Source organism: Lygodium microphyllum, chromosome 7 (assembly GCF_053477565.2).
Source record: "Lygodium microphyllum isolate KBCC chromosome 7, Lygodium_microphyllum_v1.1.10, whole genome shotgun sequence".
In the NCBI taxonomy this organism is placed as follows: Eukaryota; Viridiplantae; Streptophyta; class Polypodiopsida; order Schizaeales; family Lygodiaceae; genus Lygodium; species Lygodium microphyllum.
In genome coordinates, this window is record NC_141141.1 from 71,102,494 (window position 1) to 71,120,666 (window position 18,173).

Genomic DNA, 18,173 nt, shown 5'->3' on the forward strand with positions numbered 1-18,173 from the left:
TTCAATAGGGCTGAAGTAGTTTTTAGTCAAATTCAAGTAGAGGAACAAGCGAATCAATGAATTTGGGGCATTTTCCATCTCTATCAAAGCATATGAAGGCGAATTGACTGCTTAAATTATGGGGCAAATCAGATTGAAGACTTGTTGGTCATTTTGGACAGCAAGGGGAGTTGAAATACCAAAAGGGATTGGGAAAATCCCATTGTACATCAACTTCTTCTTCAATTAAGCGGAAGAAATACCGAAAGGGGCGCTAGTTTTGGGACATGCTGGGTATCCATTGTCCAAGATTGTAAGTTAATTTGCATTTCTCAGTTTTGTAATAAATGTTGCTGCTGTAACTTAGTTGTAATCAGGGAATTACTACCCATCCACGATAAAAGGAAGGTTGGTTTCATGGCTCCATTACTGGGATACCACTCAAACCCTTGATTTGGTGGACTTGAGGCAACCAATTGCAATCCAAAGCTTTGTGCTAGTGCCGATATTTACTCTCAGCTGAGAAATTACAGCAATATGTCTTCATATAGTGAGATGGACTCGAGCAGTGATGATGCCTCTTAGTATCAACATTCACATGGGAATGAAGGAAATGCAATGCTTGACCTTGGACAAAGCTCAGACTCTGGATAGCAAGCTGAACCAATTCAAGAATCGGATGAGGAGAGCAGTAAATCTCTTTGCCGAATTGGCAAAGGATCCTCAATTTACTTGATTTTTGAATGCTCCGAAAAAGGACAACAAAGGCAAGAAGAAGAAGGCGTCTTCTACACCTTTGGGATAGCAAGGTGCACCGAAGATAATGCCAAACCCTTCATTTGAAGCTCCCAAAGATGCTAACAAAACAAAACAATTGGTATCTACGGGGCAAGGAATGCAAATGCAAGGCCATCACAGAAGTGCCAATCCAATGGATTTTGGACAGCCGGATATGCATGCTATGATGGGGCAGCCGGGATATTTTGGTGGAAGCATGATTTTTCATACTATGGTTGGACAAGGACCACATACAGGAATGTATGGCACACATTCCTATGGTATGGAACAACCAATTCATGGTGTGCAAGGTCCAATGTATTCGGGTATGGTTGGAAATATGCAAAACCCTATGTATGGCAACATTGGCTTGATGCTTGGGACATAATGCAGAATGTTTGCTACTGCATCTGTATCATTGAATGCTTATGGGGCTCTAGGAATGAATGCTGATCATGCAAATGCTTCGTTTGGCGTTGGTTTTGATGTAAATTCAGCAAATGTGTCCTTTTTGCAGCAGCCGACGTATGACAACTTGACACCCAAAGTGGCAGCAAAAGACTATGATCAGGGTGGAAAAGCAATGAAGTTTGAGTCCTTCAGTGGTGCACAAGATAGGCTGAAAGCTTTGACTTTCATTCAGCAATTTGATGCAGCTTATTTAGGGGGAAACTTCACAGAGTCTTTGAAGACTCGAAAGGCAACAACTTTCTTGAAAGGAAATGCATTACAGTGGTGGTCCACTCTTTTGATGCAAGGTAGAGCACCATTAACGTGGGTATAATTCAAGCAAATGTTTGCATCGAATTGGTTAACAAGTACCTTCGAGGTGGACATCATGATAGCTTGGAATAAGCTGGATGCTAAAGAATGTAAGAATTTGGAGCAATATAATAAGAAGTTTTAGGATGCATTGCTGCCTATTACTTCTTATTGCCCCATACCCCTTCATGAGCAAGTGGAAAAATATGTTATGGGTTGCCCAAACGAGTTAGGGATTTTTGCATTAAATCCATTGTGTCTAGCATGTCTTAGCTCATAGAGATTGTTGCTACAGCCGTTGCTTTGCTCCGTGGGAAGGATTTAGGTTTCCTAGACAGTGGGAAGAAGTGGAATAAAAAGTTCTTTAAGGATGAGAAAAGGGGCAGGTATGAAAACCAGCCTGAAAAGTGGCCAAAACAACAAAGAAAGGGCTCAAAAACATTGTCACAACGCAGGGAATTGATGGTTGTAAATTATTGTTTTATGTGTCAATATGAGGGTCACATTGCAAAGGATTGTTCCAATAGGTAGCAAGCTAGAAAATTGGAAAATCAAGGAGATACCATCACCCCTTGGATATGGCACGTGACTGTGCACTATTACTTTTTTAGAGAATAGTTTTGAGCCAAGTGCCATTCACCTAGAGTTTATGCTGTTTAGTGACAATTTTGTAGATATTTTGATCAAGGTAGTCAACAAGTCCATTCTACAGTATCTTCCACCAGAGATCTGCTTGGGCACATTTTCCTCTACTTTTTTAGATTGATGGGGAGAGAGTGCTTTCCTCTTACTTCTCCTTTCAGTTTGAGAGGGGGCCATTTTCTTCTCTTGATAGTGGTAGTGATGCTTATAGTTTTTTACTTTCAAATATTTATTTATTTTATATTGTAATATTATGGACATTTATAATGTCATCTACACTGTCAGGATGACATGATTGTAAAAGGATGCTTATACAAGTGGACAATTTTCATGCGAGAGCACTGTGATAGTACTGTTACATCGCATTCTACATGAGCATAAAAACTTACACCTTTCTTTGCATTACCCCATGTATCGGCATTGTGTTCGTATAAACATGTATCTGTGCGTATTTATTCCTTTTCGATTAACCTTGGAGTGGTTGACTTCAGATTCACCATACTTGTGGCATTGCACATGGTAGTTTTCCATGTCACTTTTTTTGTATGCTTGTATGTTGGCTTTGCTTGTCTAGCTTGCTTAACCGTCATATTGTCTTTTTTCACATATTCTCCATATGATTGGTACATACACATACTAAGGCATCCCTAGACACTTACTCTAGTAGTGTGTAGGATTGTTTTGCTTGTTTTATGAAAGTAGTGGGGTTATCCATAATTCTTTTTTAATAATTTGGGCACAGTGACTCAATGGGATGAACACTTATTTGAAACCATTACTTAATGCTAAATCTTTTGAACAAATTAACCCAAAGCCCTTTAAAAAAATAAGTCCATTATTGATTCCATTTGTCTTTGCAGGACTTGATAGGCTCCTGGGCAATCAACAAGCACCCTTGGTCCGATGCTGTGGCCTCTTTGAGGTGATCAATTGGGCTTCCTTGGTAAGATAACTATTGTGTCTGTAGTCTTGGTAGGTCATTGGGCCGATGCCCTAGCTGCTTTGGAGTAAAAAAAAATCCATCTCAAGGGATTATTTCTCATGGCTCATTTTTGGGCCTAAAAGAGGGTGTTGAGCTAAAAATGTATTAGCCTGAATTAAACAGCTTTAAAACACGCTTAATTAATGAAGGAACCTTTTTATTTTAAAAATAAATGCTATCCAAGAGAGTTATTGTGTCCCATATGAAAAACCCTAATTCGGGTGTCCCGAATTGTCTATAAATAGGCATGCAGTCCACCACTCTTCCTCAATCTTGTTTTGCAAGCTTCAGGAGCGGTATCTCTGTTGCCCACACCCTGTTCGTGGAGGACATCATGGTGAGAGATTTCCCCAGATATTTGCTACCATCTAGCGCTTGATTCTAGCCCTAGCTACCTGTTTGTAGTTGTGATTATGTACCTTGGAGCTATCGCCTACAGTTTGTTTGCTACATTTGATGTTAACATTAGCACTTGGTGCTGTTGCCAACAACTTGGAGCTGTCGCCATGATCTTTTCTCTCCTCCACAGGATGTGTTTGCACCTCACAACTGTCATGCAGTTTTTCTCTTCTTAAGTATGTGCGTTTTTAGTCTTTCTTTGCCCTGCACTACCGTTTGTATCAAATCTAGTCTTCCTTGGTTACGTTTGTTGGTGTTCGATAAACGGAGGTTGCCTTTGCTGCGATTCGGGATTCGTTTGGAGAACGACACACTTTATAGTTCATAACCTTTGCCTTGATCCTAGAGATACAAGAGTTCGAGGCTCAGTAGTCACTACATAGTGTGTTTGTTGCATGACTATTGTATATTCATTATTTATTCACTTTATTATCTATTGTGTTCATTGCCTCTAAGTTACCCTAATCCTAGCCCTAATTGCGTTTTGTGTTTATCAGTCTGTGTTTCGTTGTACGATTGGCTTTGTGGTTTCTGTTTTTAGAGTAATCCTTTATATCATGTGCGTCACATGTGCTAAACAAGCTTGCACAATTGATTAACAACTTAATCAAATGTGATTTTCAAGATTAAAGCATCTCAAAATATCACGTCCCTGTGCGAGACATTTCCCTTGAAAACCTTGCAATCGACCTCAATTGCACTGCATTGTGCCAAAGGAAAAGCATACTGCATTGGAAGTTCCATTAGGCATCATAATCACAACATTAGCCAGTGTTGTCCAACCATGCCACATGTCCCAAATCTTACTGAAAATTTCTAGCTAGCATAAACATTAGATAATACTGAGAATTAGCCGAGAATTTTTGCTATAAACCCATTGGATTTATCCATAACTCATGTTTCTCAACTGTTCTAACTTCACAACCATAGTAAAGCATAGAGTCAGCATAAACCATGGCTGAAACTATCAATGGCATTGACTAACATGCTGCTGTCCATGAAACCAACTGTAAACCATTGAAAACTGAATGTAATCTGATCATAAACTGAACATTTATAGATTTGAGAACTGATCACAAACTGCTGTAAATGTGACCCCAAACTAGTGATAAACTCATTGCAAAAACCGATTAGTAACTAAGGTAAAAATTGATCCCAAAAGTGATCATAAACGATTCTCAAATTGAAAAAAAAAGTGAGTTGAAACTGATTAGAATTTGATTTCAAAACTAAGGGAAAAGCTCATGCCCAATTGATCATGAATTGATCCCAAACTGATGCAAAAGTATAGTCTCAGAGCTGGGTAACAATCATACTCATTTGCATACATCTCATAGTAACTAATACATTGACTAGTGACCTCATGGCAAACATACTATCAACAGAATACCTTGGATGCATGTTGAATATATCAGAGATCCACTACATACAAGAGCTGTTCACAATTGGAGCAGTGGAAGTGCTACCTCCCTCTTGAGTATTAAGAAATGCTTTGGACCCTTGCTCTGCTAAACTTGACTGAGCTCGAACTGAAGTCGGCTTTAACTGAAAGGCATCTTGGTAAAGTTGCAACAATTGAGGACGGTATGCCAAGTCATTCTCTTTCATATACTTTGCATCTATTGGTAAAACAATGTTGAAGCTTCACTAGGAAGCGCATGGAAACTTTACCTCTAACTTTACTTGCTTCAAATCTCCACTAGGTTATAGGTATTTTTCCCCCTTAAGCATTGCGATGCTTTATACTTTCACATTGCTCCAATTCCAACTTAACTATATGCAACATTGCATTGAGTTGACCAGCCTCTCATGTGTACCTAACATATTAGAAGCACCAGATGCATTAGGAAACATTTTTATTTGCATAGTTTGGACCATTGCAATGTGATTGTGCATGGGAATATGCATTTTGCCAACCATAACAAGATACATTTTCCTAGACATTGCATGCATTAATAGTTGGATTTCTCTCATGACCAACACTATACGGAGTATTTATATGACTACATTAATACCATGAGTCCCAAACATAGTGATTGCATATATACATTGCTAAACTCGCTAGTTTGTGCCCCAGCATCATGCCAACATTGCTATACATGGGGTTATGCATATTACCAGCCATACTTGAATACTTCGGGCCTTGCACACCATGCATTGGTTTTTGCATATGATAAGGAGTTGTGTCATACATTGCCATATGTGGTCCCAAGCCCACCATAGCATGGAAACTAGTGCCACCACCAAAGTACCTTGGCTGCCCCATCGTTGCATGCATGCCCTGTTGTCCAAAAAGCATTGGATTGGCACTTCCAAGTTGGCCTTGCATATGGATTAATTGTCCCCACTGGCATCATTTGCTTATGCTCACTATCCACATTTGGAACATCATGCTATTGTATTGGCTCTTTCTTCGGTGCATCTTGATGTCTCGAAGCTCTTGAAGACGATTTCCTCTTCTTGCCTTTGCTGCTTTCTTTTAAGGGGTATCAAAAGCACATGAAGTGAGGATCATTTGCCAATTGTACAAACATTTTAGCTGTTATCCTTAGTTGATCTTTAAATTGGTCATTAAATTCCTCTTCCTCTTGTTAGTCATCAGTTTCAAGAGACCTAGAAGGACCCACATTTTGGTCTAAACCAACATTTGCAGCTTGCTCTCCATGCTGGGCGCCTTATCGAAGATTAGGCATTGCATTTTTCCCAACTCTTTGTGAATTTTCAGAGTAAGGCATCATTTGAGCTTGATCTCATCTTACTATTTGAAGATATTCTTCTTGTAATGCTCAGCTGAATACAATTTCAGCACTAGAGCAAAGCTTCCGACCTTCAATTAGGTGCCTCGGGCCCACCAATGTGAGGGAATTGATGGTATCCTGGCAATGGAACCATGAAACTAGCCTTCCTTCTCGGATAGGATGGTAAAACTTGATTAAGCACTTAATTACAACAATTAAAATCTGAGCATAAACTGAAATGCATACATTATCTTCATAAATTTGGACAATAGACACTCCGTTGGTCCCAAAACCGGTGCCCCTTTTTGTATTTCTTTAACTTTAATTGTGAATGGACAATATAAAGTTGAGATTTCACAATCTCCTTTGCTGATCCAAAAGACCCTTGTTGTGCATAGAATCAACAAGCAATTTGGGCCAATTGCCCCTTGATTTTCACCCAAGAATTGCACTAATGGAACAATCGACTGGCCAAATGTTGTGTCTATTCACAATGGATAGTATGGCATCTGAAATCCCTGTTAATTTCATGAATTTTAGGTGTTGATTTTATTGTATGTTGCCTTCTCCTATTTGCGCGACTCCCAAGGTGGTTGCTAAACCCTAATTTTTGTAGAAATTTAGGGTTTACAGTAGAGATCGCTCTATTGTCTACCGAATTTGGTTGAGATCTGCTCAAAATGGTTGAGAAATATTGAGATTTCCTAAGAATGGGTTGGAGAAGGTGAGAGCCAAGATGAGAGAAAAATCGGATTTTCTTCGCGAGAAAACCCTAAATTTTACATGTTGTCTACTCCAGCTTGCATTTAATGTAGTCACCTATTGCTATGTATCTTCAAAATATTATCACTTGATCAGCAATGTTGTTGTCAGCCCTTGGAAGGTGACTCTCGGTTGTCCCCTGCGTGTTGAGACCCCCAGGTGGTCGTCTTCCATAGTAAATTGTTGTTCTTTGATTAGAAAATGAACCATCAGCTCCCTCTCTCTCTCCCTCAAGGTGTAAACTATGTGAATGCCTGAGACCCAGCCTTCCAAAAACGTTTTCTCAGTTTGCATGGGAATTTTTGCCATGTGGCAGCTTTTTAAACTCATTTTTCAGCATTATCTAGCCATTTAATTAATTTTTAGAATTAATTCTAGCCCCTTTGAACCTGTCCAAAATTAAATGTGCCTAATCATAATTAAATTGGCTAGGCCATTTGCAATCTGGAGTGGTCTCCCTAACCTTTGTTGACCATTAGATTGGCATTAATTAATTAATAATGATAGTCCCTAGTGTTATCATCGACACTTATGGGCCAAATAATTGTCCTAGGGTTAAAATTGACACCAACAATTGACCCCAAAAGTCCAGCTGGCATAACTTATCACAACTTTTGCCTTTTGCGCCCATTGCATCCTCGGGGTCCTTGGCTTGTTACCATGAAATAATTGCCATGTGCATTACATGTGCTAAACAACCTTGCACATTTGACTAATAACTTACTCTGATTATGATCCGCTTCAGTTTGTAAGCGAAAGCATGGATCTTACTACCATGAAGACACCATTGGGATTAGTGTGGATGTGCACTTTACCACAGGGAGCTACAAATTCTTTGCACACATGATGAATACAATGAATAAAGTATTGTAGGATCACACACCACATGTTAATATGCCTTTTTTGGATGATGTGACGATAAAAGGGTGCACAAAAGAGGATAAAGATATAGAATTGAATGAGCATGGATGTATGAGATTTTTTGTTGAACACATTATTGACAATGAAAAGATTTTGACTAGACTATAAGAGGTGAATATAACTTGTTCAGGGCAGAAGTTAATGGTTTGGATAAACAGCGTAGTTGAAAAAGGTTCAATAAGAGAGGGTTTGGTCCTTACATTGTAAAGATACGCATATGATAATGCTACATATTCTCTTTGTGAGCTGGATGGGACAGTTGAAGATACCCATAGTTGGAAAACGGATCGAAATATTCAAGAGAACAGATTCTTCCACTTATGAAGAAGAAGAGGATGATAGTGGAAGTACTCAAGATAGCATAGAAGAAGAGGAAGAGGAAGATAATGAAGAAGAAGCTGAAGATCTTGATCATGATGAAGAGTAAGATAAGTGGTATATGTTGGAGGATGTGCAAGTTTAGAGGGGGTGGATGTTATGCGGTTCTATTTCTAGTAGTTGAAAACTTATTGGAAATTTGATAGTGACTGTACTTTACCCATGTGCCTATGGGATTGCTTTTCTTGTGTCTGTGCTGAGTTTACACTGTCTTTGGTCATCCGTCATGAAGTTGGAGTTGATTTTATACCTTTGTTTGTATGGATAGTAAAAGCCACTTGATTTGGGCAGCTCAATGGTCAATTTAAGTAACCTTGCACAAGATGGAAGAGAGAGATCAAGTGTGAAAACACACTAGGGCTGCCCCCATGAATTGCGCCGTGTTTTTTAGGTGCTAACAGGCTGCCCTCAGTTTGAACCATTCATTAGGGGAAAAAAGCATAGCGTGTTTGCGGGAATCAGGGGAAAGATATAGAAGTCTGAAGAGAACAGGCTGACGCTTTTTGTGTGCATGCAAAGAGTGATCTGGGATCTCTTGGACTGTTCTAAACAGGGCAAACATGCTGTCTACTGCTGTTCATGAGGAAAATACTCTGATCTACCTTGAATTTGGAGGAGATTATTGCTCTTGGCTATCCCCAATAGAGGGATTGTGTGGACTGTTTTGGGTATTCTTGTTCTAATACTGTAGTGGATTAAAACAGAGATTTTTGGACTGAAAGAAGGGTCTTTGGAAGCTTCAAAACAGGGTATTATTGGTCTATGTGGGCTACATAGGTAGTAGATTTTTTTACTGCAAGGTTGGGCCTGTTTTTGGGCCTCAAACATATTGTTTGATGCTCTATCTCTTGTAAACATTGAATCATACAGGCTAAATTAGATCAGGTTTTCACTGAGCCATAGTCTCAATATTATAGTCTTTATGTGGATGCATATGTTGTATAGGGATTGAGCTCAAGCTCTTACATGATATATTCTACAATTGGGTTTATTTGTCTCTAGGTTTTTATTGCATTATACCTTCTGTTTCTTTAGATTTTCTTTTCTCTATGCTGTGACCTCTTCTTGCCAAAGTCTTGACAGCTTTCGGCCATACACAATAAATATCCCAATAGCATATCTAGTGTTTGCAAAATGTCACATCATAATGAATGGAAAATGTGTCTTAGTTGGATAAATATCGCATATCATTGTTAAGGATTATGAAGATTGTTTTTCACAGTCTTTGCGAGGGTAGTCACCACCTGAGAGGCTTGAGAATCATGCCATTGATTTAATCCCTAGTAGTAGTCCCCGGTAGCAGTTCTGTTTTGGTGTGAAAGAAGAATGGGTCATGGTGTATGTGCATTGGCTACCATGCTCTAAAGAAGATCATTATTAAGAATTGATTTTGGATTCCTAGAAATGATAATGTGATGGGTAGATTGCAGGGTCTACTATTTTTAGTTGCATTAACTCAAAAAGTGGATGCCACTAGATACATATAAGACCTAACAATGTATATAAGGCAACCTTCAGGACTTTGTTTGGATTGTATGAGTTCTTGGTAATGCCATTTGGTCTTGCAAATGCATCAGCTATATTTGATCGGATATGAGATTGTCTTCTTAGGTCACATTGTTTTAGTTGATTGTATTCACATGGACCTTGCAAAGGTTGATGCTATACGTGGCCATACTTGAAAAATGTACATGCGGTTCGAAACTTTTGGGATTATGCTCTTACTAGTGTTGATTTATTTGATATATTGTTGAAATTGCATCCCTGTTGCATGCTTTACAGAAAAAGGGTATTGCCTTTCGGTGGATATAGATGGAAATTTTAGGATTTGAAAAGTTGACTTCGGATTGTTTGCTTATTTTGGCATATCGTAGGAAGTCATTTGTGGTACAGTGTGATCATTGATGCTTGTGATAATAGCATTGTTATGCAAGAGGGTCATGTGGTGACATATAAATGTCATGTTTTGCATGGTGCTGAAAGAAATTTGCAGGTTTATGAGAAATAATTACTTGCTATGTTCATGCCCTTTCCATATCTTGGGAAGTCATTTGTGGTACAGTGTGATCATTAATGCTTGTGACAATATCGTTCTTATGCAAGAGGGTCATGTGATGGCATATAAAAGCTGTGTTTTGCATGGTGCCGAAAGAAATTTGCAGGTTTATGAGAGAATTACTCGCTATATTCATGCCCTTTCCACATGGAAACATCGTGCGCACTATTGACATATTTGACATATGGTTGTTTCAATTATTAGCCTTGATAGGATCACTTCGGCAAACCAATTCTTTCTTTCTCTTATCCTCTTCCATCATTTTGGAGCTTAGTGAAGCCATGGTCAGCCATGAGCTCAATATATGCCATTTCAAACTGCTGTCTCTCTAGTGATGCCTCCTTCATGCAACTCTTCTTCTACTTCATCCATGGAATTTCCCTATTGTTGAAGGTTTTATATAGAGGCAATATTTTGCTTTCAACGAGTTGGATTTTGAAGTAGCTGTTGAGATCCATTGGACAGCCACAGGTGTTATTCCTGGGAAGGGGCACTATTGATCTTAGACATTGAAAGACTTCACAGGACAAGCCACTTGCAGCAGAAACACATGCAATGGTTGCCATAACAGAAGGACCTCGTGTGGGACAGTCACTAGTGTGTGTTCATGGTAGGTATGCCCCTAAAGGTGATTCTTCATCATCAAGATGAGAGAAGCTTGACGACGTTGGTTTGAAGAGAGACTCTGATGTCTTAGCTATTTGACTACTAGTATTTATCAATTTAGATTATTGCTGGTATTCCAAAAGGCGGATGGGTGGTTCCATGCAGTCATTTGTTGTCTATTGTCCCGAGCACTTTGTTTCCTTTTTAGTTATGGCAGATAGTCATTCAGTTTTCAGCTGCTGTTTCAGGTTTTTAAGACATTTATAAGAGCAAATGCAAAATTTTAAAGGGATTGAGAGCTGTCAGTGAATTATGACACTTTACAGCTTCTAGAGACCCTTTGCCATGATAGTTGACCAGTTACCAAAAGTTAAAATTGCAGATTTGAGGTGAAGGTGAAAGTTGCAAAACATTCAATTTGTGCTAAATTATGTTTCGCTCAGGTTTTTGTTGATTACGAATTGATTTCTAAGATTTGATCTAGAATGATTTTACAGATGTCTCTTTTTTGAAACATGTATCTTACATTCTGAGTTAGCTGTTGCTTCACCGAAGTGTAAACTTGGGTTTGTTGTGTAATATGCAATGCATTGTAGTTCTCGAGGCAAATCCATGGAGAGAAGACTCGAAGCCTGTGTATGTACTCGCACAAGAAGAGAACAAGCTTTTGACTATGCGTACAAGGAGAGCTCGCAGGTCAGTTTCTGTAAAGCTCTCTATTTACAGCTTGGTTGTCTGTCACTTTTATCTTTTGGATAATCTCAAGAGTTTTCGACCCTTATAATTATGCTGAAATTTGAGTTTTTGAAACTTGTAGTGAGGTTGCCAATGAGCTTAGCCTTCTATTTCCCAAGCGAGGAAGCCGTAGGGGAGCAAGTGCTTATTCTCGAACTTCCTCCCAGCCTACAAAAAGTACTAATGAGACTCGTTTTCAGATGGTAGTGGAAGATGTCCGTGAAGGGGTGCTGGTATTCAAGTCTGACCTAGTGACCCCCCTTGGTTCTGTAATGTGTCTATGAGCTTTTCAAAATTTCTATGTATGATTAGTTGAGTATGATCTAGAAAGCTTCCTACTGAGGTATTTGATTTGATGCTAGGTTTTTGAAGATGAAGAGGAAGCAACAAAGTACTGCACATTATTGGATGGACAAGGAAAGAGTTGCATGGGCGTGGCTGAATTAGAGGCTTCTGATGTAAGCCCGTAACTTAAACTCATCCTGGCTGCTTCCATCATGTTTCTTCCTTTCTTTGTCTTTTTCCTGCAAACTTCAATTTTCTTGGTTGGAAGAAGTCTTACTTTTGTAGCAGGGTGTGATATTTTATTGCAGAGAAGTTGATGCTAGTTTGAGCAGAGGGACTCAGTTGGGTTCTACCGAAGCTGCAAAAGCCTAACCTGAAGCATTCCCAAATTGAATTGCAAGATCCCCACTAGGCAGTTTGGCCATGCTTAATCTTTTGTGTCTGGCTGTAGATCCTCTAGCTTGTGTTAGGGAGTAAACTTTAATTTTAGAACAAAGAATACTGTATCTATGAATGTGTTTGTTCCATCCCCTCAGTGTGCAGCCTTGGTCAGGTGAGAAGCTTTTGTGCCTTGGCTCTGATGAAGCTCTAAAATCCTCATACAACTAGAGTTCAATCTGAGTTAAGCCATGTCACTTTTCACGTTGCTGAATGCTGCCAGTTCCCTGATTCATTTTTCAGCCTCAGGGTGTCCTGCATTTGTATTCTGCATTGAGACAATGTTTTGTATTCAGTTTGTGCATAATATTGTGAAGTAAACTGTAGGAAACATGCTCCTCATGTAGCATATTATTGGAAAGATCTTGAAAAGTAGGTTCTAATGCCTTCTCTGACAGATTTGGAAGTGGTATGCTTGAGTTATGAAATATACTCTTTTGAAACTTTCTATGGGAACTTTCAAAAAAATGATGACCACATCCAAGGAGAAAGATTATGATGGCATGGAGAGGATGCAAGATGGAGTGCATCCATATTGGTAGGGAATGGTGCCTAAATTGGTGGATTGTGAAGGGGAAAGTGCCTCCTGCCCCATAAATGCTGGCCCAACTACCATAAATATTGTCGACCTGATTGCCATACTTATTACTGGCTGACCTACTACGATAATGTGCTGCTTATTAGCAACCATGTTATTTTGTGCCTTGTTTTGTATACATCTCCTGTTTGGTGAGCCTCAGTGTGAATTAGATGGGGACATTAGGAGCTTTGACATTGTCACAATCTGTTAGTCTTTTTTGTGTGTTAGTTTCTTCCACTACAGGCATATTAAGTGGAGATTAGGGTTTCTAGGCCCTGATAATTGTATCCATTACTTCTGTTAGTCTATTCACACTACATACATGTGAAGGTATGCTTGGCTTTGCATTGAGAAAACATAGAATGTACAAACATGACTAAGACACAGTAACTCAGACAGTAATGCAATAAAGCGAACTCTAAATGCAAAACACAAACTCAAAACTCAAAACACAAACCCATAAACACAAAACGGGGAGAGAAGAGAACTTTGATGTCGATGAATCAATGTAGTAAATGAATGTAAGAGCGTACAGAATGCTCAAGGGCAGAGCGATGAATGATGTTGGATGGTGACATCCACTAGAGATGGATCCTGACTGCTGTAACCACTGATTGAAGCTGAAAGAATGCTGAATAATGGAGGGCAGTAGGCTGGTCACCAAAACACAGCAGTGTACCACCGATCAAAAGCTGAAAACTGCGTGTAGGAGTTGTAAACAGCAGCATGACAAATGGAGGGGAGGTGTATTGATGAAGATGGCCTATTGGACGGCAAAACTGTTGAAATCCATGGATCTAGAGCATAGCTATGGTGGATGGAACACAAAGACAATGTTTATGATGACATAGATTAGAGAAACCAACTGTTACTCAAGTGAATTAGCTTTTAAGATGGAAGCTTGGACTCATAAACACAATCTCGAGTATGATACTGACTATGACTGAAAGGACAAAGTACAATAGTATTCCATCATTGAATGATAAGAAGGCACATCACTTTATAGGCTCATGATGGTTCCCTTCTTCTCCTATGCATATGGATTCATGACATCTCTTCTTGGAGCATACATCATTTATCATATCTTTCAATACCCCCCCTCAAATGATGAGTTCCTACGCTTGCTGGCTTTTGTCTCCCCACATGATGACATGGCCCGGGGGGAGACTAGCTCATAGGCAACCTAGTCAAGTTAAAGCTTGAAACTTTATATTTTTGACAAGGGTTCTATTTTACAAAGAAAATCTACTATGGGAAAACATAAGATCCACTATGGGAAAGATAATTTCTTCAAAACAATCTATCAGAGTTGTTTTTGTTAGCGGAAGCATTTTCTTCATTCATGAAGTGATTTTGATGATGGTTATCATTCTGCACATGTGCTGCTATTTTACGATGGAAACATTCATTGGCTATATGGCCAGTCTTACCACAATAATGACATGCCATCCGATCTTTGTTGTTGAAGTTGAATCCTCGGCCTTGGCCCTTTGCTCCATAATTTTCTTTTTTTTTTTGCAAATAAAATGTGGCTGATTATATTACTCAAAAGACTGATTACAACGGAATGCTCATGCTCAACAAACTAGCTGGAGCTATGCAAAGTCACAAATACATTATGTATACAAGCCTCTCAAGGCGGTCTAGGGGCAAGAAGCCATGGAGGGGGGGTGTATCGCCATATTGGGCTGTTTGCCTGCATTACGAAAAACAGGTTCTGGCCGCCCTAAGTGCGTATGAAATGATAACGGAGCTCTTGACGAGCCCTGGCCTCGCCCTGCACCTGATCCCATCGGCCGCAGAGGGAGTGGATGATGGAGGTCCAGAGCTCTGCTAAGGTCATCTGTGCTGAAAGTCTCTCTCCACCGAAAGCCTCCTGACATCGCGCTTTCCAGATATGCTAGTCGGTAAGACTCCCTATGATCTCCCATACCTCCGAGCGGTTTGCTGTGGGCTCTAGTACCTGGCGGATGGGTAGAGCCTCCAAACCGATCACTGCGCACGACCCTGTCTCGATAATGAATATCGTGTTCTGCATCCTGGCCTCATACAGAAGGTGACGGCCTTGGATGACTGCTTGCCAGTAGAAAGCTCTCCATGAGATACATCCAAGGCTGGGTGATACACGGGGAAGGATGTGGCATGATTCTTTCCACAGGAGTTGCGTCTCCTCACACGACCAAAGGCAGTGCTTTGGGGTTTCTAGAGGTTGCTGTGTGCGGCGCTTGCAACCTTTTTTCTTTTGCATTTGGGCAAGCTAACTTCCCACTGCCAAGCCTCCATGTGCCACCAAAGTTTCTGGAGATTGAGATTGGAGGTCACTTCTTTAGGCAGTAGGTCATTGTGATTGGGCAACTAGGACAGTGCTTGTGTTGCCACGACTTTGGGTATTAAGCAGCAGATTGTATGCGTTTCGGGGCCAAGGCGGCTTCGTCGACAAACCCACAGGTGGACGCTGACGGCTTCATACGAGTCCAGAGACGATAGAGAGGGAGATGGCAAGGGGGGTTGCAGACAGCTTCTCAGACCTAGCCTCGTTGGCAGGGAGCAGGAGGGCGAGCGTTGCCCCCTTGGCAGAGCACTCCGTAGGCCCCCTTGCCTGCCCCACCCGACAGGACCGCAGTCCTCCACATCCATCTCTTGCACCACAGGCTACCTCACCTGAGATCCCACACCCCTTCCCCTTCGTTTCCCATGCTTCCCCAAATTGACCCTGCCCACAGTCCCCCTCCCCCGCCCGCCCCCACCCCCCCCCCCCCCCCCCCCCCTCCCTCCCCACACACCCGACACATATCTTAGACCATCCCTCCATCCCCGGACCCCCCTCTTTCCCCCAACCACCTCCCCTGTCAAGCACCCCCCAAGATCCGCACCGGGTTCAGGTGACCCCCCCCAGACCCACCCCCCCTCCTCCCACAAGTGGTGATGAGCCACACACGCTTACATTCTCCTTGCGCCAGCAGTGCTGTCTCTCCCACACAGCCACTAGCTCATCTGTCCTTGTCGCCCATCACATGTTCTTGAGACATGCACAACTGCTGCCACATGAGTTCTTCGGTAGTGGCCCATGGTCCTACTTGAGAGTTGCGGAGCGCGGAGAGTTTCCACTATCTCTTGAGGTGGGGATCTTCGTGGTTCGTAAGTGAAGGAGGGGCAAGATCCATCTACTAGCACCATCGGATGGACCAAACTATGCTTTTTTCCTTCAGTCCTCTTACTAAGAGGATTGGACAACGACATTGATAGAGAAGAAGTTGAAGAGTCAGGTAGCAGACCACACCTCCCAATGGATGGGAGAAAAAGGATTAGCACTATTTGCACAACAGTGGCTTGGTTGCATGATGGACATTAACTGGTGGGCTGGTGCTGAGGTCCCACACTTGAGCATTGTTTTTCGAGCCCCTCCACAGTGGAGAGCTCCGCGGGATGTGATCGAGTGGTCCCTGGCACAGGCGGTTCGTTTCTACCAGTGTACAGAGTCACGACTCTCAGCATGGCTGATAGTATCACCTGGAGCATCGATCAACTCTATGGTTCGGTCGAGGGCCACCATGGGGGATTGGAGTTCACAGTCCAAACCGGTGGCAAAACGTACTTGTATGCCTCATAGTTTTTCCTCTTCATCAGCAGCCTCAACATTGAATAGATGCCTGTTCAGTCAGTCATAGGTTTTCCCATGGGCCTACACCTTGCATCTTGGAATGTGAATAGTCTCCACTACAGTGGGGCATGTGGCTCCAGGAAGTTGATTGTTCGGCAAGAGCTGCAGTCTGCCCTTGTCGGACAGATCGACATCTTACTTTTACAGAGCATAATCACCCAGGCCCAATGGGTAGGAAAGGTACTTTCAGGCAACTCGCACACTTACTGGGGGCATGCCATAGGTGCCCACGGTAAGAGTGGAGGCGTATGCACCTCTATTGGCCCGAGTCTCACCGCCTGTGTATGAGACCATGGGACGATAGTGGAGGGAAGGGTTCTATGGATCAGACTAGATATCGGGGACTCCTGCCTTGGTGTCCTCAATGTCTATGTCCCTATGGAGGTTAGAGCACGCAGCAGGTTCTGGGTAGAGATCGCGGATGGACTCCTAGAGGTGGACTCTTGGATCGTTGGAGGAGACTTCAATAACCTAGAGGCTTTGAATGACCAGCATGGTAGAGGCAGAAACTACCAGGGCATGGTTGGGGAGGAGCAGGAGGCATGGGAGGTCTTTCTACTGGTAGTAGGAGCACGCGATGCCTGGAGAGACAAGTTGTGCTGCCTGCGTTTTTAGTCTCTCTCCTGCTGTCTGCGTTTTTAGTCTTTCTCTCACGTGTTGCCTACGTTTTTAGTCTTTCTCTCTCTTGCAAGTTGTCTTGCCTACGTTTTTAGTCTCTCTCTCCTCACCTGCGGTTTTTTTATTGGTTGCAACCTCTTACTGCTGGTCATATCCTCCTCCCACTGGCAGCTCACTTCCAGCCCTTCCACTACCCTCCCATCCCTTGAGGCGGACATTGCGGTTCGTGCTTCACATTGCCCTCATATTCCTTGAGACGGACATTGCGGTTTGTAGTTCATGGTGACTGATCTCTTCCTTCTTCAGCAAGGCACACTGGTATCCATGGCTTCTTTACCAATAGATGTCCAGACTACTGGGTGTTTCTACTGTGGCATCACCGGACACACCACCGATGCTTGCCGACTTCGATCCTTGCTCCCCACCCCCCGGAGTATATGCGTCTTCCACCAGGCACTCCTCGTGCCACCTCTCCTTTTTGGGCCATAGAGATCGTTCTACATCGGCTATCAGAGTATTATGCTCAAGACAATAAGACGTATCCAATGTGCACTAAGTCCTTTCGAGCACATAGAGGATCGATTGACGCTACGACCTCCTGGAGATCGTTGCAATGCCAGCGGCAGTCTTCTCTCACTTATTTTTAGGTATTGTCGCTCTTGGGCAACTTTGATAGTGGCTCGAACTTGATCCATTGCTGTTTTTAAATCTGAAGCAAACTCATCAGCAGCAAAAATCTTATCTTTAGTGTGAATAATTGGAGGAGGAATCACTTTACCCTGTACTATTTTATTTGGAGCTTTCCCTGTGGATGAGTGCACTGTATTGTTGTAAGCAAACTCCAATAATGGAAG

General features: G+C 41.8%; 1 protein-coding gene across 5 annotated transcripts in view; it reads left to right on the plus strand.

Moving 5' to 3' along the window:
* Window positions 1–18,173, plus strand: part of LOC148033575 (plant/protein) — a 77,572-nt gene that overhangs the window by 39,031 nt on the left and 20,368 nt on the right. For 3 of the 5 annotated variants that reach the window (XR_015691327.1, XM_087681517.1, XM_087681515.1), the window contains exons 2-4: window positions 11,599–11,698; window positions 11,820–12,006; window positions 12,100–12,195. Coding sequence is in view for 3 of the 5 variants with exons in the window: in XM_087681517.1 (XP_087537643.1) it covers window positions 11,599–11,698; window positions 11,820–12,006; window positions 12,100–12,195 (383 nt within the window). In the remaining 2 variants the exon portion in view is untranslated. The remainder of the gene's footprint in view (window positions 1–11,598; window positions 11,699–11,819; window positions 12,007–12,099; window positions 12,196–18,173) is intronic. The other 2 variants (XR_015691328.1, XM_087681516.1) reach the window with 1 other exon arrangement.